Source organism: Rhinolophus ferrumequinum, chromosome X (assembly GCF_004115265.2).
Source record: "Rhinolophus ferrumequinum isolate MPI-CBG mRhiFer1 chromosome X, mRhiFer1_v1.p, whole genome shotgun sequence".
Taxonomy (NCBI): Eukaryota; Metazoa; Chordata; class Mammalia; order Chiroptera; family Rhinolophidae; genus Rhinolophus; species Rhinolophus ferrumequinum.
The window spans coordinates 46,344,852-46,370,342 of record NC_046284.1 but is presented as its reverse complement, the minus strand read 5'-3'; the positions used below and the strand labels follow the sequence as shown (position 1 = coordinate 46,370,342).

Below are 25,491 nucleotides of genomic sequence, written 5' to 3'. Positions count from 1 at the left end.
TAACGAATAATCCCTCTGATATCAAAAAAGTTTAGCAGCATCATTGCAACAAGTTCTCAAACTTAATTGTCAGACCTTGTATAGTGGATGTTATTCTACAAATTTAGTTAACATACCATCTAAGCCTAGGCGACCTGGATGCCCTTGGTCCTTACTCATCTCTGTTTGCATGTGTGCTTACATACATCCTGTTTATTGCTTACCTTTTCTCACACTACGCTCTCTGTTTGGAAAGGTTCCTCCCATTGCCAGCCAGCCTAAACATCATCCACACTTCTCAGAGGCTACCTTCTCTATCATAGATATAACAATCTTTTATGATGTATCCTCAGGTGGACAGCATCTCTTCCTTGAAGCTTTTGCGGAATTCTTATGCCACATTCGTATTAGGTTTTCATAGCTGGTGGGAAGTGTTGGGGGCAGAGACCATGTTTGCATTGTCTTAGAGATCACTTGTAGCAGTTTGCTAATAATAGGTGCTCATATCTGTTCTGGAATGAAAGAAGAAAGGAAGAAACCCCAATATGGGAAAGAAGGAAGAAAGAAGGGGCTTTTCTTAAGCCACTTCAAAGGAAAGTAATAACAATGTGGAAATTCAAGGAAAACAGAAAGTTCTTATTAATACAACTCCGGACTTTTCATGGACTTAGTATTATTTGGAGTCTCTAAAAGGAATTTCTACGTGGATTACTTTTTAAAGAAGAGTATTTTACTTTTGTTTTACCCACAGCCCTCTGAACACAGAGAAAACTTGTAGTAAGTGCTTGTTGAATGAAAGGCAAAATTATTTTCTGACATATCCTAGGGAGTATGTAGGTCCCGGGCCTAAAGGTCTGAAAGCCCGCCTGCTGTGTAACTTCAGAGAGACAGTCCATCCTCTCAGTACTTTCTCATCTGGAAAATGTCAACAGTGTGACCCATTCTACCTCAATTCTCTGGATTTTCCTTGAGAAGGTCAACAAAGACCTTCAAACACCATTGTGGGGACAGAGCCCCAGAAAGCAGTTTCCAGGCTCTCGGCCTCATGTGGAAAGGTGCTGGCTCAGGTAGTAAATGGCCATCAGCTGTGGCTGGTTGGCCGTCAGCTGTAGCCATTGAGCCATTGGCCACTAATATAACTGCTGCAGCTATGGAGGGAAGTTGAGGAGAGAGGAGGAGAGAGGAGGAGAGAGGAGGAGACTGAAGGAGAGTGAAGGAGAGTCGGTCGGTTGGCAGCAAAGCGGACAGCAGGTCGCACGTCGTGTAAACCCAGCGAGACCATAGTGGTATGACTTCCCTACCTATGGCTCTGTGGGTGTTCCTTTTTGGCCTAGCCATGTCCTGCGTTCTTGTGTGGGGAGCGGGACCAGAGACCCCGCTGGACACCCCGTGTGACACTTGGCGTAGTCGGCAGGATACCCCGCCTGACACCCCGCAGGCCGCCCCGCACGACACCCCGCATGACAAATGGCGCAGTGAGCAGGGTATGGTGTCGGCCGAAACTCTCCGGAATGTACTGGAGCAGTTTACACGTATAAAAGCTCAGTTTCGTAAGCAGCGTGTGGTGCAGGCCAAAACCTACCAAAGCATGGTGGAGCGGTTTGTGCGTGTGAGAGCCCAGCTTCAGGAGTCCCGTGAGGAGCGACACCGGGAACGGGAGGCGCGGTCCACCTGGGAGACTCAAGCCTCCAGCTGGCACACCACCTTCTTGGCCATGGAAGGCGTTGCCTTAATTTTGATGATCTGCTGCGGCCTTAGGATCCGATGGTTGTAGACATCTTATAAGGAGGCCTCCACCCACTCAGACACCTGTCACGGTGAGCAAGATTCCGACCAGGTAGGAATGGAGTCTGACTCTGGGCAGGAGGACAGGTGGCCCCCACACAGTGTGTGGTGTCCGGTGGCCACTGTTCTCAGGAGTTGGACCCCCAAGGAGAGGTGGGAGGACATGGATGGCTCTCCGGCCAGCGTGGAGAGGGCCCTGCAGGCTCTGGCTGAGCGGTTGCCGGAGGAGGAGAAGGCTACAGCCGGCCGTGTGGGCTGGCTGTTCCTCAGGGCCTTGAGTCTCAATACGGAAAATGCGCTTAATGAAATGGCCCAGGTGCCGGACCAGGTGTCCCGGTTGGAAGCGCTGGAAGCCCGGGTCTGCCTGTTAGAAGGGGGGTCCCACAGTGTAGACTCTGAGGCAGAGGCAGAGGAAGCCAGTGGAGACAATGTAGCTCCCAACCCCCAAGCCCGGCCAATCTTGAAGCAAAGAGTAAAACGTGAGCAACCTTTGGGCCCCGGGGGTGTTGCTGCAGGCAACCCAGCTGTGACTGAGTTCACAACCTGCACCCCTTACACTCCCACTGAGTTGCAGGAGCTGGGGAGGCGGTACCGACAGCGCCCTGGAGAGCCAGTCTCAGCTTGGCTATTACGTTTATGGGATGAGGGGGCAGACAGCATTCTCTGCTCCCCGGGCGAGATGGAAAAGCTAGCCTTTGTGACACTGCATCCGTCCCTGCGACAAAGGTTACAGAACTGCCATAGGTTCGCCCACGACCAGGGCAACCATTCTCTAATGGAGTGGCTCACTGCTGCGGTACGCACAGTATGGGGACAGGCTGGCGAGCTGCCAGACACTGTGAGTCAATGGCAGTCATATACGGAACTTACGCAAATCATCCGTGAAATGGGTATGAGACATGCTATTTTTAACCTTAACATGCAGGGGCCGGATGACGAGCTTTTTACAGCCAGCATGAGAGATCTGGTTTTGGATACTGCACCTGCGAGTGCTTTTGGGTCCTTGGTTGCTATTCTTACACCTTATGTAGGGCGACAGATCCATGAAGTTACAACTGCCATGGCCACCCTAGGAAATGTTGAAAGCCGGAGGCGAAGGAGATTAAGACAGGAGGTTCGCACAGTTGAGACCTGGAAGCCCAAACCAAACGTAAAGGGGCGAGGTCGCGGACCTCAGAGAGTAACACGCGCACAGATGTGGCGTAATCTTGTGGCAGCAGGGGTCGATCGGGAGAAAATAGACGGAAAACCCAATGCACTCCTGCTGGAACTTTGGAAACAGTTGCGTCCGGAACAACAATTCCGGAGAAGCATAAAGGAGACATCTGGGCAAGCGCGACCCGTGTCCCTCCAGGACTTCATGCAGCCGCTTGAGGACAACTCCTTTCAGCTTGATTAGAGGTGGGGCCAAGGTACCCGGTCAGAGGGGACGAGCAGGGACCGGAAGCCCCATGTGGAACTATCCATACATTGGTCCCCTTCTAATGTGCAGAGGGTTTTGGCCCTAGTTGACACTGGTGCAGACTGCAGTCTTGTTTATGGGAACCCAGAACTGTTCCCCGGACCAGCAATCTGCATTGATGGCTATGGGGGAAAGACTGTGACTGTGAAAGCTGTTTCCTTACCACTGGGTATAGGAAGGCTTCCCCCTCGTACCTACAAGGTTTATGTCTCCCCTGTTCCGGAGTATATTCTAGGGGTGGACGTGCTACATGGCCTCAGCTTACAGACGACGGTAGGAGAGTTCCGTCTCCGGATCCGGGTGGTGAAAGCGGTGACACGCGGGCATGCTCACCACCCTCCTCAAGTGTTGCCACAGCCCCGGTGCGTGGTTACAGTGCGACAGTACCGCCTTCCAGGAGGGCAGGAGGAGATTGGTCGTACAATATTGGAACTGGAGAAGGCACATATTGTGAGGCCAACGCACAGTCCCTTTAACTCCCCAGTATGGCCTGTCAAGAAGCCAGATGGGACCTGGCGAATGACTGTGGACTATAGGGAGTTAAATAAGGTGACACCACCCTTGCACGCTGCAGTGCCTTCAATACATGATTTAATGGATCGTCTGACTGTCCGCCTGGGGACATATCACTATGTAGTGGACTTGGCCAATGCTTTTTTCTCCATTGACATTGCACCCGAGTGTCAAGAGCAGTTTGCTTTTACTTGGGATGGGCGGCAGTGGACTTTTCAAGTCCTTCCGCAAGGATACTTGCACAGCCCCACTATCTGCCATGGGCTCGTGGCCCAGGATTTGGCACAGTGGGATCGCCCATCCTCTGTGGCCTTGTTTCATTATGTCGATGATATTCTGTTAACATCAGATTCTCTTTCTGATTTAGAGCAAGCAGCTCCCTCTCTTCTCCGCCACCTGAAGTCACGCGGCTGGGCGGTGAATGAGGAAAAGGTCCAAGGCCCTGGCTTATCCGTCAAGTTTTTGGGTGTTGTGTGGTCGGGTAAGACAAAGGTTATACCTGAGGCAATCATTGATAAGATACAAGCCTTCCCCCGGCCGACCAAGGTCTCCCAATTGCAGACATATTTGGGTCTGCTAGGATATTGGCGGGCGTTTGTACCCCATTTAGCACAAATGGCAAGGCCCTTGTACAATATGATAAAAAAGGGGGCCTCATGGGATTGGACAGAGGCTGTAGAGCAAGCCTTCGTTGCCACAAAACGGGCAGTGCAGCAGGCACAGGCTCTGCAAGTAGTGGACCCCGGCCGCCCATTTGAACTTGATGTTCACGTAACCCAAGAGGGATACGGATAGGGCCTCTGGCAACGGCAGGAGCGTCTCCGGTTGCCAGTGGGATTTTGGTCCCAATTATGGAAAGGAGCAGAGGTCCACTACTCACTAATAGAGAAACAGCTGGCTGCTGTGTACGCAGCCCTAGTGGCCACAGAAGCCATCACAGGAACGGCACGGGTGTTGGTTCGAACAACCTATCCTGTCCAGGGGTGGGTCCGTACGTGGACCCAGGGACCCAAAACAGGGGTGGCACAGACCACCACCCTCGCCAAGTGGGGTGCCTACTTGGAGCAACATAGCACCCTTAGTTCAAGCCCTTTGAGGACAGAGCTACAACAGGTCCTGGGGCCTGTGGAGCTTGTAGCCCAGGCTGAGCCAAGCGCTCTGCCTAGAGGGGAGGACTTGGAGCCCTCGCCCTATAAAGAAGGACAGTCCCCAGTACCTGAGGATGCCTGGTTTACTGATGGTTCTAGCCGAGGGGCTGCAGCTGTTTGGACGGCTATTGGTGTGCAGCCCAAAACAGACACCATTTGGTTTGATACTGGGGTGGGCCAGAGTAGCCAGTGGGCTGAGCTACGGGCTGTGTGGATGGTAATCAGCCACGAGCCCGGGCCCCTAGTTATTTGTACTGACAGCTGGGCGGTATTCCGGGGCCTAACGCTGTGGCTCCCTACGTGGAAGCACCAAAACTGGTTGGTAGGACACCGTCCACTGTGGGGTCAAGCCATGTGGCAGGACCTTTGGGACCTAGGGCAGAGAAAAGAGGTGACCCTAATGCATGTCACAGGTCACTCCCCCTTAGTGTCCCCAGGTAATGATGAAGCAGATGCCCTAGCACGGGTCCGATGGTTAGAACGGGCTCCTGCCACTGATGTAGCCCATTGGCTGCATAGGAAATTGCAGCACGCCGGAAGCCGAACCATGTGGCAGGTGAGCAGACGCTGGGGTCTGCCTTTGAAATGGCAGGAGATAGCAGATGCCTGTTATGACTGTGCCGTCTGTGCCCAGGACAACCCCCAAAGGCGGAGGCTCCCCTGGGAGACACAGCAGATTACGCGAGGGAGGGTGCCCCTCACTCGCTGGCAAGTGGATTACATTGGACCCCTGCCTAAGGCCCGCAATGCGATATACGCATTTACAGCAGTGGACACTGCTACGGGATTGATGTTTGCTTGGCCGTGTCCAGCTGCGGATCAGCGGCATACAGTGGTCGCTCTTACATGGCTGTGCGCCCTCTATGGGCGCCCCCAAGTCATTGAAAGTGACAGGGGTACCCATTTTACGGGGCAAGAAGTGCAGCGCTGGGCTGCCAGGATGGACGTGCAATGGTTGTTTCATGCTCCGTATAACCCACAAGCAGCTGGCATGATTGAATGCTATAACGGCCTTTTGAAGCAAGGTCTCCGGGTGTCAAAACACCCTCCCACAATGCGTGACTGGGCCTCGCGTTTATGGGATGTCCTGAGAGTCCTGAATGAGAGACCACGGAAGGGAGGGCCCGCACCAGTGGAAGCTCTGCTACATCGAACGGCCGCTCCCATTCAATTACAAGTTACCACCAGTGAGACTCTGTTAAAGCCAGGCTACGGCAGGAATGGAAACATTTTGCTGCCAGCACCCACATGCTTGAAAGCAGGGGAACGGCAGCAATGGACTTGGCCCTGGCAGGTCAAAAGCCCCCACTGTCGATGGTTGGGCCTGATAGCCCCATGGGGGGCCGGTTTGACTCATGATTTGCAAGTGACGCCAGGGGTGGTGGCTGAGTGGCCACCACAAGTGACTGTAGTATACAAAGGTCCCGATACTGGGATGATTTTGCGGGGAGACTATGTGCTCTCACTATGGCCTATTATGGGGTCCCCTGTTCTGTTACATGTTGAAACTATGCAAGGGACTCCAAGCACTGCCATAAAGGTTTGGTACCACAAACCGGGGAAGGTGCCAGTGGCAGCAACCCTCCTTTCCCAGGACAAAAAGCTGGCGTGTATCCTCCCAGATGGAAGGGATTTGCCACTGTTGGTTCCTAAGACTACCATTTCTTTTCGTCCGTAGGTGTCAATAGGCTAATATGGCACAGGGACCCTCGCGGAAGACTCTTGTCGCGTAGATTATGAGGCGAGAACCTGTAGGGGTGGAGTGTGGGGACAGAGCCCCAGAGTGCAGTTTCCAGGCTCTCGGCCTCATGTGGAAAGGTGCTGGCTCAGGTAGTAAATGGCCATCAGCTGTGGCTGGTTGGCCGTCAGCTGTAGCCATTGAGCCATTGGCCACTAATATAACTGCTGCAGCTATGGAGGGAAGTTGAGGAGAGAGGAGGAGACTGAAGGAGAGTGGAGGAGAGTCGGTCGGTTGGCAGCAAAGCGGACAGCAGGTCGCACGTCGTGTAAACCCAGTGAGACCATAGTGGTATGACTTCCCTACCTATGGCTCCGTGGGTGTTCCTTTTTGGCCTAGCCATATCCTGCGTTCTTGTGTGGGGAGCGGGACCAGAGACCCCGCCGGACACTCCGCGTGACAACCATAGAGAAGAATGAAAAGGGACCATCAGTAACTGTTGACTGAACATTGAGAACTCAATACATAAATAAAAACTTACAGTGATTCCGTGCAGTCCAGGCAGCCCAGGATCCCCCTGAGAAACAAAGGCAGGACACTGAAGAGATTAATATATCAAGCCTGTGGTATTTCATAGATAACTGACCTAAGATGCATGGGCATAAAAATGCATTGCGGAAGCTTAGGACTCTTCTCTTAAGGTCTTGTGTTTTAAATAATGTATGAATTGGACGTATTCAGCCATTTACTTTTTTTCCTAAGATAAATCTGCACTCTAGGAGACAAGTATTATAGCCTTGGTTGAACAGGACTTCATATTTTACTTGGATTAATTAATTTTCACCTTTGCTAGGAACTTACCAATTAGAAAGTGCTTCTGTGGGCTGGTGATTTTCCTGCTTTTTTAGGAGGGAAGCAAAACTACCTTCCCATGTACCCTCATCCCCAGAGAATCTGTGCCCATATGTATACAATGCAAATCAGATATTTCAAGGGAGAATCAACAGAGCATACAGTCTTTGATTACGTTTTAATTACTTTGCAGCATCTTAAGTCACTGTATGAATCTGTAATATAGCCATCTTGTGGAAATTACTGTGTTCCACTGAGTCCAGGGTCTCTTTGTTGTTTGGCCAAACCATTTAATAAAAGTTTGCTATGACAATGGCCATATTTTGACACCTGCTAGTGTTACCCTACTTGGCTTATGGTCAAAAATCAGGTTTCTGCAAAATGGGAAGAGCACTGTCTGGGTTTTAGCTCTTTGGTAAACTGGCTGTGTGACTGAGCAAGTCACATAGCCTCAGTATACCTTAGTTTTGTTTTCTATAAAATGAGCAACATGAATCCAACAATCATGTGGTCCTTTCCAAGTCTAACATTCTATCTTCTGCTACGACATCTATAGCCAAGAGCTCAAACCCCATACCTTCTCCAGTTTTCACCCATCCACCCCCATTACTCCCTTCCAAAGTTATTTCCAATGTTCCAGGCTCTGTGAATGAGTGGAAGACAGAAAGATGCCATTCTCAGCTGAGCAAGCTTGGGTGCATCTTCCCCTCATGTTGAGCACATAGATTCCCATTTGTTACCAGGGAAATGACGGGCTCCCTTCCCACTCTGTAAGGGAAATAGGGTCAATCATTTGGCACTAGAGTTTACTAAGGGTCCACAGGATACCAGGCACCATACACCAAGAGTATAGTCACAAGAATAAAGAAAATTCTTGTCAATTCTAGGAAGAGATGAAAGTTTCCCACCAGCTGCAGAGTTGATGGCCAATTTTTGCAGACAGCCAGGGGCCCAGTGAAGGGTGATGGGCTGGTGTGCAGGGACAGAGAAAAGCAGGGCCAGGATCCTGGGCCGGTGGCCATGCTGAGATGGGCAGAGATACACATGGCTTCAAACCAAAGTATGCAGACATCACGGATTCTTGAGCAGACAAAAGGTGTCTGCCTCCAGGAAATGTCTTGGCTTGTCAAAGAAAATGATACTCATGAAAACTATTTGTTTGCTGATCTGTCTCCTATTTTTTGTCTAGGTCCTACAAAGCAAATCTCTTTGACAGTATGGTTGCAAACATTTCTGTCAATGTTTCCACCACAAAGAGCTCAGGATCCTTTTTTAAATCCAAATTGTTCTGCTCCTTAGATACAGATGCAGATGCTACTTCTGGAAATGTTTTTATTGGAGGTGGGGCCCAGTACAAGGGAGCTCAGCTTATAGCCTACTCAGCTGTCTGCCTTAGAGGCTCTTACCTTCATTCCTTTGAAACTATGTTGGGCAAGGACAGGTTCACCTTTAGATCCTTTCTGACCAGGAAGCCCCTGAGTAAAATAAGAAAAAAACTTGTGAATAAATGCACACACACACACACACACACACAGAGATACACACACAGTTTTGTTAATAGTATGATCTGATCAGACAGAGGTTGGAACAGCAAGTGGCTGAAATTATGTGGCTTATTCTATGGCAGAATTGGCTGTGCTAAGGGGCAAAGTACCTCCCCTGAATGGGTGCTGTGTCTCAAAACTGTATGCCTGCTCCTATTTAGAGGCAGTGAACTTTTTCTGTAAAGAGCCAGATAGTAAATGATTTACGTTTTGTGGGCCATATCTGGGCTCTGTCCCATAATCTTCTCTTCTTCCTCACAATCTTTTAAAAATGTAAAAACAAGCCCCAAGTCAGTTTACTGACCCCTGGTCTAAGAGATATCTACCAAACCACCTCCTTCCTGTGCTGCTACCACACAACTTTAGCTTCGACACCTGTCTAAGAGCCCAGTGTGTCTCACTAACACAGAAAACAGCTCAAAGTACACCCAACCCATCTATTGATCAGACTTTTACTGTCTCAGTGGCAGATGCTGGCTCCTGTCTGCTAGATTTTGTCCTCCTGGGGAAAATCAATGTTCCTATACTGAAGGGGAAGTCAGGATTAGTATTGGAAACAGGGTTATGCTTTGGAGACTAAAGCATTGGTTGAATGATGACTTCTTTGACCTCAAAAATCATAGATATATAACAATAAAAGAACAATGCAGTCCCAGAAGCACAAACCGGTTCCTTTCCTAACATTTCCTGTTTCCCCGTATTCTTGTGGTCACTACTATCATCAAAGAAGGGTCAAAGAATATCTATTCAGGATTCAGCAGGATTAGTAAAGATGTTTATTACTTCAAAATTCTTCTCTCCCTGTCAGGGGCAGCATTTCCTTAGTCTCCTAGATATTTATGTTTTTTTCTTTTATATATATATATATATATATATATATATATATATATATATATAATATATCTTTTTTAAAAAAATATATATATATATAGTTATATATCTTTTTTCCCCAATTATAGTTGACATACAATATTATATTAGTTTCAGGTGTACAACATAGTGATTAGACATTTATATAACTTACAAAGTGATCACTCCAATAAATCTCGTACCTATCTGACATCATACATCGTTATTACAGTATTATTGACTGTATTCCTCATGCTATACTTTACAACCCCATGACTATATTGTCACTACCAATTTGTACTTCTTAATCCCTTCCTCTTTTTTACCCACCCCACCCAACCCCCCTCCCAGTTGGAAACCATCAAAGTGTTCTCTGTATCTATGAGTTTGTTCTGTTTTATTTTGTTCTTTAGATTCCATGCATAAGTGAAATCATACGGCATTTGTCTTTTTCTGTCTCACATACTCCACTCAGCACAATATCCTCTAGGTCCGTCCACGTTGTTGCAAATGGTAAAATTGCATTCTTTTTTATGGCTAAGTAATATGACATTGTATATATGTACCATGCCTTCTTTATCATTTCATCCATTGATGGACATCCAGGTTACCTCCATATCTTCGCTACTGTACATAATACTACAATGAACATATGGATGCATATGTCCCTTCGAAGTGGTGTTTTGGGTTTTTTCAGATAACTATCCAGAAGTGGGATTACTGAGTCCTTCGTCTCTTTTTATAGCCTTTGTTTTGTTTTGTTTTTAACAGGACTTTATTGGGGAATAGTGTGTATTTCCAGGACTTTTTTTTTTTTTAATTGGGGAACAGTAGTGTGTTTTTCCCAGGACTCATTAGCTCCCTCCATGTCAAGTTGTTGTCCTTTCAGTTTTAGTTGTGGAGAGCGCAGCTCAGCTCCAGGTCCAGTCCCCATTGTTAGTTGCAGGGGGCGCAGCCCACAATCCCTTGCGGGAGTCCAACCAGCAACCTTGTGGTTGAGAGCCCGCAGCAGAGGGCGCAGCTTGTTGGCCCATGTGGGAATAGAACTGGCAGCCCTGTTGCTCAGAACTCAAGCTCTAACAACTGAGCCACCCATCTACCCAGCCTTTGTTTTCCAGTCTGTTTTGTCTGGAATAAGTATTGCTACACCAGACTTTTTGTCATTGTTTGTTTCCATTTTCATGAAATATCTGTTTCCATCCCTTTCCTTTCAGTCTGTGTGTGTCTTTTGATCTGAAGTGAGTCTCTTGTAGGCAGCATATGTTTTCTTATCCATTCAGCCACCTTGTGTCTTTTGATGGAGCATTTAATCCATTTACATTTAAAGTAAAGTATTGTTGACAGATATGTAGTTATTGACATTTTATTATTCATATTTTTTTTTTATCTCTTCTCCTTCTCCTTCTTCTTCTTGTCCCTTTAACATTCCTTGTAATACTGGTTTGGTGTTGATGAACTCCTTTAGTTTTTTTCTTGTCTGGGAAGCTCTTTATCTGTCTTTTGATTCTAAATGATAGCTTTGCTGAATGGAGTAATATTAGTTGTAGGTCCTTACTTTTCATTACTTTGAATATTTCATGCCAATCCCTTCTGGCCTGCAAAGTTTCTGTTGAGAAATTAGCTGATCGTCTTATGGGAGCTCCCTTGTAGATACTTGCTTTTTCTTGCTGCATTTAAGATTCCTTCTTTGTCTTTAACCTTTGCCATTTTAATTAAGATGTGTCATGGTATGGGCCTTTTTGCTTTCATCTTGTTTGGGATTCTGCACTTCCCGGGCTTGCATGTCTATTTCCTTCACCAGGTTAGGGAAATTTTCCATCATTATTTCTTCAAATAGGTTTTCAATTCCTTGGTTTATCTCTTCTCCTTCTGGTACCCCTATGATGGAATATTGGGTGCTTGATGTTGTCCCAGAGGCCCCTTAAACAGTCTTTGTTTTTTTGGGGGATTCTTTTTCTTTTTGCTGTTGATTGGGTGTTTTCTGCTACCTTAACTTCTAAGTCACTGATTTGAACCTCTGCTTCATCTAATCTACAGTTTATTTCCCTCTAATGTATTATTTATTTGTTATTGCATTCTTCATTTGTGACTGGTTCTTTTTTATGCTTTCTATCTCATTTTTATGTTTTATATCTCTTTGTTGAAGTTCTTCCTGAGATCGTTGAGCATCCTTATAAACAGTGTTTTGAACTCTGCATCTAGTAGATTGCTTGTCTCCACTTTGTTTTCTTTCTTTCTTTCTTTCTTTCTTTCTTTCTTTCTTTCTTTCTTTCTTTCTTTCTTTCTTTTTTTTTTCCTGGAGCTTTGTTTTGTTCTTTCATTTGGGACATATTTCTTTGTCTCTCTATTTTGGCTGCCTCCCTGTGTTTGTTTCTGTCTATTATGTAGGGCTGCTATGCCTCTCAGTCTTAGTAGCCTGGCCTTATTATGTACCAGGTATCCTGTGGGGTCCAGTGGCTCAGTCTCTCTGAGCCAGGTGTTCCAGGTGTGTTCTTTGTGTGTGTTGTGTGCACCCTCCTCTTGTTATTGAGCCTTGGTTGCTCTTTGCACATCAATAGGAGGGATTAACCCTCAGGCTAATTGGTTCTGAGGACTGGCTGCGACTACAGTGGAGGAGCTGTTGTGCAGAGGCTGACCCTACAGAGCAGGATTCACTTTAGCAGGACTCTGCTGCCTGCCCAGTCTATCCTTTGTGTGTGTCATCCACAGAGGCAGCTGGGTGGTGCTCCAACTCAGCCTGAAGCTGGCCACTGGGCATGCCATCCCCAGGGCCTCCTGGGAAGGGCCCCTTGGCAGGTCAAGTTCATCCACAGCCTATGCCCTGCTCAGGGCCACCTGGCATGAGCCACAAAGCAATTTGCAGATGGCAACCACCCATGCTGGGCTTGGAGGTGCCTTGAGAGGCCAAGTTGAGAACTGAAGGTGGCTGCTACTAGTGCCAGACTTGGGGCTACTCAGCAAGATGTACAGGGCACACCGAGGTCAGATGTTGCTTGTTTGGGTTTTGTGAACCTTTGAGAGACTTTAGGAAAGGCTGCAACATGAGAGAAGACAGGCTGTTTGTATGGAAAAGCCACTGGAAGTGGCTTGGGTGGGTATCCAAGTTAAATGCGACAGGGTCTCAGGGAATCACCAGAGTGGGGCAAACAGTGTTAACCCTGTTGATGGAGACTCAGACATGGCAGCCACCTGCAACTGCATCCTGGGAGAGGGGACAGCTCAACAACCAAATAATGGCTTCTGCTAGCACTTCTGTCTAGGAGAAAGTTGCCCCTCAAGCCCTTGCCCTGAAGCCACATAGTTCAGTTCCTCTCCATATGTCCCTGGTTCCTTTCAAGCTGCTTATCCAGCAGTGGAACTCAGAGTGAGTGAGTCTGTTAGAGAGTAAGTCTGTGCATGGGCCCTTTAAAAGGGACACCTGGGATTACAGCCATCCTCTGCCTCACTCAGCCACCATCTATGCTGGTTTTCACAGCCAGAAGTTGTGGGGACTTCTCTTCCTGGCACTGAAACCGTGAGTTGGGAAGCTTGGTGCAGGGCTGGGATCCTTCACTCCTCGGGGGGACCACCACCCAATTGGGTTGGGGGGACCACCTCCCAATTTTTAACTGCTACATGCAGATGTGGGACCAGCCCATTCTGCATCTCTGTCCCCCCACCAGTCTCGAGGTAGCTTCTTCTGTATGTCCTTAGTAGGATTTCTGTCCTTCTAGACTTCAGGTGATTCTCAATTATAGCTGTTCTGTAGTTTATGTCTATTTTTTATATGATCGTGAGAGGAGATAAGTACAGTGTTTATCTACTTTGCCATCTTGACCAGACAAGTCTGGATATCTATTAACACAGATTTGATTTGCTCTTCTGTCCTGTTGCCATGGCAGTGTTTGAAGGCCTTTGTGACTCAAACAGCTCATCCTATGTTGGTAATATATCCTCCCCTCCACCCCCACTATATATTGGTTTGGTCCATAGATGTCAAAGTCCTTTATGACATGTATGTATGTCTCACTTTCTGATACATCTACTCACACCAACAACTTAGTCACTCAAGACAACAGTGCTGCTCATTCAGTAAAATGCCAATTAATTCATGCAGCTCAGGATTTGTCTAATAGTGTGATTTTGAGCTAAATACATCACATCAGTACCCTTATTTGCTTAGGTTATTTCAAGTGACATTAAGAATGGGCTTGAAATTTGTTATTTTTCTCTTTCCAGGAATTTGTAAAAACAACCTTGCAAGGGCATGGTATCTATTAGAAATATTTGAGCCCCATACGGATGAACAGAATTAAATAAAAGTGGTGATACCAGGATCCAATAAATGCTTTATCAATCCTTCAAACAAGGGTTATGATGTAGGGGGTGAGTTGGGGAAGAGGACAAACTATTTCATTGTAGAGTAGGATTTCTCAATTATTTCTCACTATTGACACTTTGGGACAGATTATTCCCTGATGTTGGGGTGGGGCTGCACTGTGCCAGTAGCATACCCCCAGTTGTGACAACCAAAAATATCAATAATAACTATAAAATGTCCTCTGGGGGGACAACATCATCCCTGGTTAAAAATCGCTGGTATATACCAAGCTTGCCCAGCCATTTGAGCCATTGTCAGTGCTTCCATGATCCTGTGTAAGCTTTCCAAGTACTGCATTTCCCAATATCGTGTAATGTGGGAACATGTGAAGTAGCGCAAACATGTACTTTGCTCTGAAATTTTCTATACTCTTTTAACAATCTCTAAAAGTATCATTAAAAAAAAATAATGACCCTAGGTAGTGTAACGTGTATATACCCTCCTGCAACTGGTACTCTTCTTTCGACTTTTAATGTGGTGCTGCCAGCATAGAATCCTCAATTAAACAAGGGGCTACAATGGTTGCCCCAAAGACACTTGATGAGCTCTCCAGAGAGCAAAAAAAGGGTATACTTGGAGGGAAGCAAAGCCATGTGAAATAATGTACAAAGATCTGGCAGCGTACAGGTGGTCCAAGAAGCCCAGGATAGCCATCGCGGCCTGGAAATCCAACTGCTCCTTGAGTTCCATTACAGCCATCCAGGCCAGGCGGGCCTCTGGGTCCTGGCTGTCCAGGGTGGCCCTGTTCAAAGAGAAAAGAAGGGATCAAGTCAGGCATAGGACTCTAAGCTACTCCAATACGCTCCACAGTGAGAGAAACCAAGCATGCTGCCAAACTCTGGCTCCTTGTCCATTCCCTTAGCCCCATCACCGATGCTCACATAGCTTTCCTTTATACTCAGGTGTATGTGGCTGATTACAAGTCAGTGTTACTCCTCCCAAGAAGATCAATGCTTTAACAGGATCCAAGCTGAAACCAAAAGGATCAAGCATAAAGAGATGGGATACACAGGGTGTTCTGACTTCACCTTCCCTGGGTACAGAGACTTACTAAGATGGGACTTAGCTGTCTGGTGGCTGAGCTTCTACTAAAATGGAATCATGCCAGGCCTTGGGATTCCTCAGAACAGACTGGAACCTGGGCATCCTGGCATGGCTTTCTGTATTGGAAGATTTGCTTGCATGGGAAATGATGCTGGATTTTGGTCAACAGAACAGAAGCAGTTTCTATAGCACCATCTCTCCCAAAAGTGGCTTGGTCAAAAATATGCAGGTCCTAGAAGAACTACACTTTCAATCTTCTTTTGTCATTATCACATGTCAGGCTATTGCTTTAGTTAGGGAACTGTATCTTCTCTTCTCCATACTCACTACAGAGGTGGTTGTTTTGCTGGGTTATTAGTAACTAGTCACATACAGTTGGTCTTAATTCAATGTTCCAGAGTTGGGCTTCCTTGGTGCATAGAGCCTACCTTTTTGTAGGGAATAACTCTTTTTTAGTCTGTCAAAAGGAGGTTGTGAGTTGAGTATAAAGAGATGACCTGAAAGACCAGATACCTAGATGGGTCAATAAAAGGTAGACTCCCACCCTCTCACACATACTTTTAAAAGCCAAGTATATATATTTAACGATTTGAGGGAAATATGTCATGTGTTCAAAAATCAACTTTTCAAACTATTAGAGGAAACAAATTTTTATCAAATTCTTATTGAGAAAGTGCTCCATAGAATTCTGTTTCCATTTTCATTGTTATTATAGTTGTAAGAGATAGTCTGTTAATGCAAAAGTGTGAATCTACACTGCTGGACTCATGGAATGCTAAGTCCAGATGAGTGGTCAATAAACTTATCTTTGCAATAAACATGCTGTAATCTGTGCCTCTCCAGACTCGGGTGATGGTTTTCAGTTGCACTGGGGAAACCGAGACAGTTTATTAGAGTCATCAACCATTTTATTACCAAATGAGATGGCTATTCTTGTTTGCCCTGAAGACCTACATTTTACATTCCCCAGATCTATGCCTTGGGAGGCAGACTTGTGTGGACAGTACTGCCTAGGCTCCCTTTCCTTCTGTCTCCTAGTCGTATTTGGCCACTGGTAGACACAGGCAAGAGATTGAAGAGCAGGAGGAGAAAGAGCAGAGGTTATTTATTTCGCTCATGCCCTCCTTCCCTGGCTGTATCTCTGGCAATGGCCACATTTCTCTACAGTCTTAGCTCCTGTCGGGCAACTGTTATTCCGTGGCTCTAGGTCTTACAGGTTCCAGTATTACCATTCCTTATTTTCCCTTTGGGTGTAGGGGTGGTAATAGATTTGTGTTAGTTGCTTTACCATCCGTTGTTTCCCTCAATCCTGCCCACATCCTTTAAATATACTCTTCACTCCACTCTTTAGTTAACCTCTGTAAGTATACTCTCTTTCTTCCTGGGACACTCATCATCACTTTAAAATGTCCCCGCTAAGCTCGCTAGAGTTTATCTCTCAGTTGGGTAACAGAGGTTAGTTAAGGGAAAACAACAGGCTGGCTCAGTACTAGGGATCTTCTTTACTCCTGGGGCCTTGGTTCTGTTTGACATCAAGACCTTTGCCTGGAGTGGCCAGTTAGCTCAGTTGGTTAGAGCATGTTGCTGATAACACCAAGATTGCCAGTTCGTTCCCAGCATGGGCCACCCATTGCTACCCACATTTTTTTTTCCGTGGGCTCTGATCCTTCTGTATTTTTGTTGCCTGAACTCGCTATCTCCTATCTGCAAGATTCCAGGGGAATCTGTTCACTCTTTCCTACCTTAGCTGAATTAACCTATAACCTGTGACCAAGATCTGTCAGCCCTTTCCTGTCCAGCTGACACCACAGGATGATGGATAAAGCATGTTTTGAGCTAGTCAGACTTGTGTTCCAATTCCAGCTTTGCCACCCCCCAGATGTAGCCTCAGTTTTCCTTATATGTAAAATGGAGATGAATAATACTACCTCATAAGGTTGTTGTTACCATTAAAGTGAAAACAAAAATTTGTGGTTAAAATTAATTGAGACCAATTTTACTCCATAGGAATTCAATAAATGGTAATTCTTCTTCTCTCAAGCAAGTCAGCAAGAATAAGCCACCGGGCTGAGCTCTCAGTACCATGGAATTTCTGGCACATTGTCATTTCTGGTTGTAGCTAATTTTACATATGTGTGTGCCAGCTTTCCAAGAGAAAGCTTTTTGAGGGAGAAAACCATGCTTCTATATAACCACAAGGGACTGAACACATAGAATATGGGGATCTGCTCTGCTCCAGAAAAGCAATATTCTTCAGAACCCATATTTTAAAGAAAAAGTGTCCATTGGAGAGTGGTATAGCTTCACTTTGAAGATATAAATCTGGTGTGTTCATTTACGTGTCTCTAAGCAGGAAAGTGTTTGAGATCAACTCCACGGGTAAAGCTAAACATAAATTGTAAAGGACAACTCGAATACTTCTGCTCTCAACTTATTTGAACTGAAAACATTCGATAAACATACATTTCTTGTAGATGCCCAGCCCCAAATCACAGCTGTGATATCATTAAAAGCCACAGCCCTATCACCCCTAGCATACATTGTTTTAATGCTGAATATCTTGATGAATGCTTGTTTGTTCACTCTCTCCACTGGTCGTTGTGCCCCTTAGTGCACAGACTTCAATGATCACAAAATGACTTCTTGCTCATTCATGTTGAAATTGTCTACAGGACAGCAAAAATGGAGTTTTGGGACCAAAACCAGTGACACATATGTTAGCGATGAGCCAATATTAAGAGGGAAACCAGATCTGTGCAGTGATCCAGTTTGTTAATATGTGTTGGGGAAGCTGTTGGTTTCAGCCAAACTGCTAAATAAATGCCGCTGAAAGTTGAGCAACATAATTAGTCTGACTGGGCCAAGGGTGTCTGTGTTTTCCTCTGTCTGAGGGAGTCCTGCCAGTCTGAGAACTGTTGATGTTATAGGCACCAGAGATTGAAGTCAGTCCCCCAAATATTTTTAGAGTTCTTACTATATGCCAAATTCAGCCCAGGGGTCTCTGAGGCCTCTAAGAGGAGCAGAAGACATACATTGTGTTTTCAAGGAGCTAGATAAGATTACCCATACAAGACAATCAATAAATGCCATGGACCATATGTGGTAAGGAGCTAGAACATGTAGGACAGACATCAAGGACGCCTACATCATAAATAGCTGGAAGAGAGAGGAGGAACAAGGAAGAAAAAAATTCATGGAGTCAATGAGGCTTGGAGCTCGAAGTTAAAGCAATCGAAAGTCAAAAGAAAACATATACAACCTTTGGTCAAAAGAAGGGCCAGGTAAAGGGCCAAGGGCGTGGGGACTTTTGGGAGCAGCACACTTATTTGGAGGAATCTGGATACCTGCAACTCATTCTCCCAAGCAATGAAGCCCCAAAGACAAGTGATAAATTCCCACGAGCACTAGTGCTCTCTAACTTACAAGTTGGAAGCAGAAGTGTCCAGCTGGATTCGGGGGCAGGTTCTAGCTCAGAATTGGAATCAGCCTCTGCATTAGAGGATTCACTTCCTTCCAACCCCCATTAAAAAGACACTACAGGAAGAAGGGCATAGTACCCCTGCCAGCTCTAAATCCCCCTTCCCTCTCATCTCCAGTGAAGCCAGCTCCACAGGATGAATGGAAGAGGCAGCCTCCCATTTGCTAGTTTCCCTTACCCACTGGCTCCCATAGGGACACAGCCAGGAGACAATGCCAAGGGACGTCAAAAAAGGACGGCCAATTCGATCTACTTATTTCCCCACGGGCTCATTTCTGGGCATTTTGCAGATTCTGCACTTGAATAAAACGCAGAAATCTGACGGTAAATTTGCTGATATATGTAACAAACACAAAGTAAGCGAGGCTTCTGTTCTCCAAATCCATAAATGTATACTAAATCTGGAGAGAAAATGGATCAGATGATTATATCTTTGAAGGCAGAGCCATATGCTTTTTCTGTACCCCCATAGGAGAGTGCTAGCACATAGCAGGTGCTCAAGAAATATCTACAGATTGGTGCAAAGAGATTTGAACCCCCTTCCCTGACACTAGATGATTATGTACTGTCACACAAGAAGCTGTTAAGTAAGTATAGGGTTTCCACACAAGATTTGGTTCTTCTCTTAAACAAGGTTGAAAACCATTGCTATAGACAAATAGACCAGGCTAAAGATTAAATATATAGAGAAATGACAAAGGAAATAACTAAAATCTGATAGTAGCAAGTTCCAAATACTGTATTTTAAGGATGGCAAAATGTTACCATGGAATCTCTAGTGGTGGGATAAGTGGGGATACAAGGTGAAAATGGAGAAGCTAAGGAACTGGGTTGTACGGAGTGGGAGAAGGAGATGTCTGTAAGCTCCAAACTCCCCACTTATCTCCAGCAAAGCCAGGTCCTCAGGATGAATGGATGAGGCTGCCTCCAAGTGATCTTTGGAGTGGTCATTTTGTAAAAACTGAAGGAAAATTCACTCTGAAATGAGATGAGGCTGAAGAGAATGAATTAACTGGAACGAAATGTGTCAAGATATCATTAAGTATGTTTCCATCTAATTTCATATACCTTCTTAATTTTCTTATAATGCATATTGTATGTGCTCTAATGTGGCACTGTCTCCACACTTCAGAACCCGTCCCTCAAGTTACAAGACACGACTCATTTTGGCTAAAATATTGATGGTTTCTTATGCTCGCATACGACCTTGCACCCTCGAACCATCTGATTTAGTGCTGCTTGTAACTGAATCCCAGGGAAACTGTGTGACCACTGCCCTTCAGACTTCATCATGCACAGCTCAACACTTGACCTTGAACATGCTTGCACGAGCCAGTATATGTTGCAAAGGCCAAAATGCTTGAGCTATGAGGCAGAACTTAGAGATGATATTTTAAAACGCTTCTGTGAAAAATCACTCACCAGAATCCCATCGATGCCAGGAAAGCCAGGAACTCCCATGGGACCCTAAAAAAAAGGAGTAGAGAGAGAAATGTAAGAGAAAATCCAGTTGGTCTCCATTTGATTCAGTGGGTTTGTTCATGTGATTCATGACCTAAGTTGTTAAGAAGTGTTTTGTACCCCTCTTTCCACATTGTACCACCTCGCTCCCTACTCCAGTTCCAAGTGATCACTTGCCTCTACTTCAGGTCTCAGACATATGTGTGTTCTGAAACCAGTTCTTGTCTTAGGCAATGTGACGTTAGACCTAAAATTAAGGCTCAATAATACATGCTATCTTGACATCTGGGAAAACCAGGAGAGCCTCAAATGGCCTAACCACAAGTCCCCTTCCCCACTGTGTTCCTGTAAATAAGGTCTCCGAGGCAAGCAACCTTTCTAATCAAACAGGCCAAATGCAGTTCATGCTTATCCCTGAGTAGTGGGTTTTACTTCCATGCTGGCCCACTGAATTATTCAAACAAGCCAATCACATCCTCCCTCAGGGAGCAAGGGACAACTCACCTTCTTGATACTACAAAGTCTGCTTCCAACAGCCCCTTCTGATTTCTTCTGTTGCCAAGTGCAACCCCCCTGTGGCCCTGCATAGTGTGTGGGGTCCTCCTCCCCTGTGCTGTGAGTACATGTGACTAATAAACCTGTTGTCAGTTTCTTCTGTCCAGTGTCAGGTGTCATATCTTCCTTCGGCCATCTCCAGAACCCCAGGGTGGGAATCCTTCCCTCACCAGTGGGGTGAATAGGAGGTGATGAAAATCGGCAGGGAATATAAACGAGTAGCTCAATTCAGTCAGTCAGCCACCATGACATGATCAATTTCCTTTCTTGATCATCTTTCCCCCTATATTTGTGGCCCAGGTTGCCTCTAAGCATTCTGAGCCCTTGATACCTAGTTGCCTTGCTTGAATTTCTGAACTCTCTTGCCCAGCTGATTGGACTTCGGACCCATGCCCAGTTCAAACCCACATGACTTCCCATCACAGCGATCCCACTTCTCTAACTAGTAGCCGATACATGTACTTTATGGCTTGCTTGCCATGGAAGTCTCCCCAGAAATGGGCTAATCCATTAGTAGCACGCCACCCAGCCTGTCTCTTATTAAATTATGTAGCCTGGCACCACAGTATTCAGGATTAGTATTACTTCCATAAGAAAACTGAGATTTAGAAACTTTACCTTCACACTTGTGATCTATGAGTCAAAGCAAAATCGAGCTTTGGTGTTCTTACCTTATCTCCTTTTGGTCCGTATGGTCCAAGAGGACCTGGGGAGCCCCTTACTCCTTTCAACCCTGATAAACCACTAGGGCCAGTAAATCCTTGAGGACCTGTTGGACCTTGAATTCCAATTGGTCCCGGTGTCCCCTAAGATGGACAGAGGAGTGCAATTAGTTAACAGAGGACTTAACATCAACATTTCCCATTTTCCCGTGCACAAACCACACTGTCATCACTTCACTAAATGATTTTGGCTTAGAGATCTGTGAAGCATGCCAAAGTTCCAGACACAGATCTGAAAAGGCTATTTTAGGGACTACTAAATTTATTTGGATAAAATATATTTTATAAGCACATTTAATAAGATTCATATGTACCAAGATCCTTCAGCTTTGTACTTCTTAGGAGATCAGTTATTCAGGCTGGATAATATTGTCCTCTTCCTAATTAATTCTAGTCCATCCATCAGATTGTCAAAATAGTGAAAGAACAGAACGCTGGAGAGCATCATGACATTTTATAACTCACGTCCAAATGGCCAACCACATGCTTGCAGTCAAGTTCAGAAATGGCTATGCCTAAAGAACACAGCCTTCGAGGTCCAGAAAGGGGAGAACCTAGAAACCCACAGGTTGACCAACCTGTCAGACCTCACCTTTCTTGGCAGATCTTAGGACCCCATCACTGGAAACAGATGTTCACAGGGAAAACACACACACACACACACACACACACACACACACACACACACACATTGTTTATTTGCTCACTCCTCCTCTTTTTTTTTCCCTTTACCCCTGCCAACAGTACAGGTGTTGAAGGTGTAAAATCCAAGGGGCTTAGGAATATACATTATGTATCAATTATGATGGCAAGACAGAGTAGCCTGAGGATTTTGAATGCCCTGGTTATAAAGCTTCTGTAACAATTAAGTCTGAGAGTTCAGACTGACATTTTGAAGCTGACTGAGACAGAGAATTAACCCCAGCGGGTGCAACACAGGTGGACTAGTCTATCATTTAGAACAAATGCCAGCAGGGACTGAATTTTCTTGGCAGGAAAATGAAAACCATTATTAATGTTCATTACCTCTCAGAGAATGCAACACCCTATCAGGTAGAAAGCCATTTTCATAAACACTTCCAATCTCTAACTCTCAGCCCCTTTACCGACTGTGAAATTTCCTACAGATCTGTGAAAAACTCTAAGAAAAGCCGATTAAACACGCCCTTTAATATTAACCTTCAAGTTTTACTTTTTAAAAGGTAGGAAACAGGACAGATGCTTTATGCAGTGGCTAGAGTCATGTACTGGAGATGCAAGTGGCCACCAGCTGTACAGGGCTGTTGGAGTACAATTCCCACTGTCAAACAGGCCCATGAAGACCTAGGACTCTTGCAGAAAAGTAAAAGATGCTCTTCCCAAGGAGGTGCAATTCTCTGAGAGGTACCACCCACACTCAACCTTTCCCAATACCCAACACGCATGCAGCCTACAAAGGGTGCTAGGCTGCAGACTGTTTAATGAGCTTGTTTCTGAGAATGACGGGATAGAAGTTGAGTTTTCACTTTTTATGCTCTTACTTCCTGTTGTTGGAATTCTGTTTACAATGATTCTGTTCTTTATTACTCTTGTAAATTTTTACATCTATATGTATGTGCAACTAAAATGAAAAAAGAACAATACTTTAAAAACGTTGGGGTGCTGTTGAGAATGAACAAAGAAGTCTGAAATGTGGGCCTAGCTTTCAAGACTAATGTACACAAAGCCATAGCAAACAATACAAGTCCGGAACAGAGCATAAGTGGTGCAGGGACACAAAGGAAGGGTTGGCCTTGGAGAGTTTGTGGAATGCTTACATTCTACCCATGGCTCGGGGGAGTCATGGGCCACACTGGACAGGCTGAGTGGGCCCCAAATGAAGTGGGACTGCAGAGCAAGGCAGGAAAGTTGAAGACGTGGTGTCGTAGGAAATGGGGAACTCTTAGAGGTTTGGGGACAAGAGAGGGATGGGAGGAAGACAGTGTTTCAGGGTGGAAACTCATCAGCCAGCATTAAGGAGAACATGTGTGTGTCAGCATGAGGCCAGGGCAGCCTGCCTGAGGCTGGAACAAGGGAGACAGATAAGAACCAGCTGTTGGTGGAGGAGGGGACTCCTTGGTGGAAGGATAGGGGGCAAGACTGGCTCACCGAGGCCATGTTACTACTAGCAGAGAGGATGCAGTCAGGGCACTAAACGCTTGACCCAAAAGCTGAGCCCTGTTCAAAGCTTCCCTGCATCAAGGGAGGGGAGGTGGAGAACACGATAAACCATTGAAGAGCTACTGAGAGAGTAGATTGTGGTGTGGCCCAATTCCCACCTTGCTCACATCACTAGAGCCTGAGCATAGCTTGGCATGGGCATATGGGTTGGCACACTCTAGCTCTGGTCTGTTGCCTTTGTGAGCACATGCGCAGCGAGAATAAGCAAGGAGACTTAGGAGTGAGACAATTCTACGGCTGGACTTAACAAGAAATCTAATTCCATCCAGAAAAGGCAGAGTTCCATGGCCTGCTCTCTTTCTCTTGGCTGGGTGGGCATGCTGAATCTACCACAGTCGCACAGCCGACTCCTCTGTTCCAGCCAGAGAGCCTAAAGTAAGTCTCTTAAAAAACTCACGGATTCATTGAATTCTTATTCTTTTTCCAAAACGCCATTTGAAATGACACCCCTTGAAGGAAGGAACGTGGACTTCTGGGTTCCAGCTAGAAACCTCTCAGACTGGCCTAAGGGCCAGAAGCCAGGCCTGGGGGGATTGTCAAGGCCTCTGAGGCCCGCTCAGAACTACCTCCTCAGCGTGGGGTTAGGCCCTTCTGGAGCCTGCAGTCATAGGATATGAGACAAGGAGCCTTCCCACCCACTGAGGTCCTTTCCTACAGTGGTACAGAGCACTGTGAACTAATGAAGATAGCAAAAACAAAAAAACAAAACAAACAAAAAAACCAGAGAGATTTCTTTTGTGGGTTGTTTTGTTTTGTCAGCCATCTCTAGATATGTGTACTCTGTGCTTATAGCTGTATGATCTTTTTCCCTCTTCTCCAATGCACAGGATTTCTGTCACAGTGCTCAGTGTACTACTGAAGCTTACTACTTAATCAAAGATGAACTGCATTTTTTGGGTTTTCCTCCAAAGAAAGCTATCGGAGGCACTTTTCATCATGGCCAGCAGAGGTCAGTGTGAGAACACAGCGGCTACAGATAAGCAGGAGGTTGGGTGGGCCTCTCCTACTACACAGAAAAAGAAGTCAGGCCCGTCAGTGTCAGAGAAGTCATAGAAAGTTCGAGCAAGAAGGGCCCTTAGAGACCATTCCATTTTATACATGGGGGGAAAAAAAGAAGCCAAGAAAAGGAGAAGGACTTGTTTAGGTCACATACGGCATTTCCCCGAAAATAAGACCTAGCGGAAACACAGTAGCTACTGAGGATGGTGTGGGGCTCAAACCAGACTGCCTGCTGCCAGTATGTGGCTCTTTTCCTGTTTGCCAGTGGCAGATGTCCTAGGGGGTCATTGAGGCTGTCCCCTCACCCCAGGCCTGCCCCTGGGACTGTCCCCATCAGTAGGCTGCAGCAGCCAGATGCTCACACATAATTTCCCTCTTCCTAGCTCTGATGATTTCACAGAACCAATCTGGAACACCACCAATGTTTGGACTGCTATCATGATTTCAATGGCCTTGGACCAATGCCCTACTCTGATACATGTCATTTATTTTGGCAAATAGAACCAAACAGGGCAGAAGGGACTCCTCCAAATCTTCCCAACAAGCTCTCCGGCCTCCATCTGCTTGGGATTTTAAATACGCACATCAGAGTTTAATTCTCAAGAGAAGGAGTTGGCATTTGTGCCTAAGGCCAGGAACTGCAGGTTCACAACTGCAGCCCAGGCTGGCTGTCTTCTGCTGACCACAGTGGGTGGGGGTCCGTATTTAGTTTAAAGTATCATATCAAACCATACCCACAGCCCCATATAAGTGGGGTAACAGACCGAGGAATGTGTCTGCATATAAAGTAGTACACTTATGCAAAAATAACATCTAAGAATCTGAAAAGCACATGCCTCAAACTAGGCAGGACGGTGCATCTG

General features: G+C 45.9%; 1 protein-coding gene across 1 annotated transcript in view; it reads right to left on the bottom strand.

Moving 5' to 3' along the window:
* The window catches only part of COL4A6 (collagen type IV alpha 6 chain), a 370,097-nt gene that overhangs the window by 60,793 nt on the left and 283,813 nt on the right, over window positions 1–25,491 (bottom strand). Inside the window, exons 4-8 of the mRNA XM_033106506.1 lie at window positions 21,380–21,514; window positions 20,115–20,159; window positions 14,796–14,912; window positions 8,824–8,892; window positions 7,107–7,142 (exon numbers count right to left, since the gene is read on the bottom strand). Coding sequence (XP_032962397.1) covers window positions 7,107–7,142; window positions 8,824–8,892; window positions 14,796–14,912; window positions 20,115–20,159; window positions 21,380–21,514 — 402 coding nt within the window. The remainder of the gene's footprint in view (window positions 1–7,106; window positions 7,143–8,823; window positions 8,893–14,795; window positions 14,913–20,114; window positions 20,160–21,379; window positions 21,515–25,491) is intronic.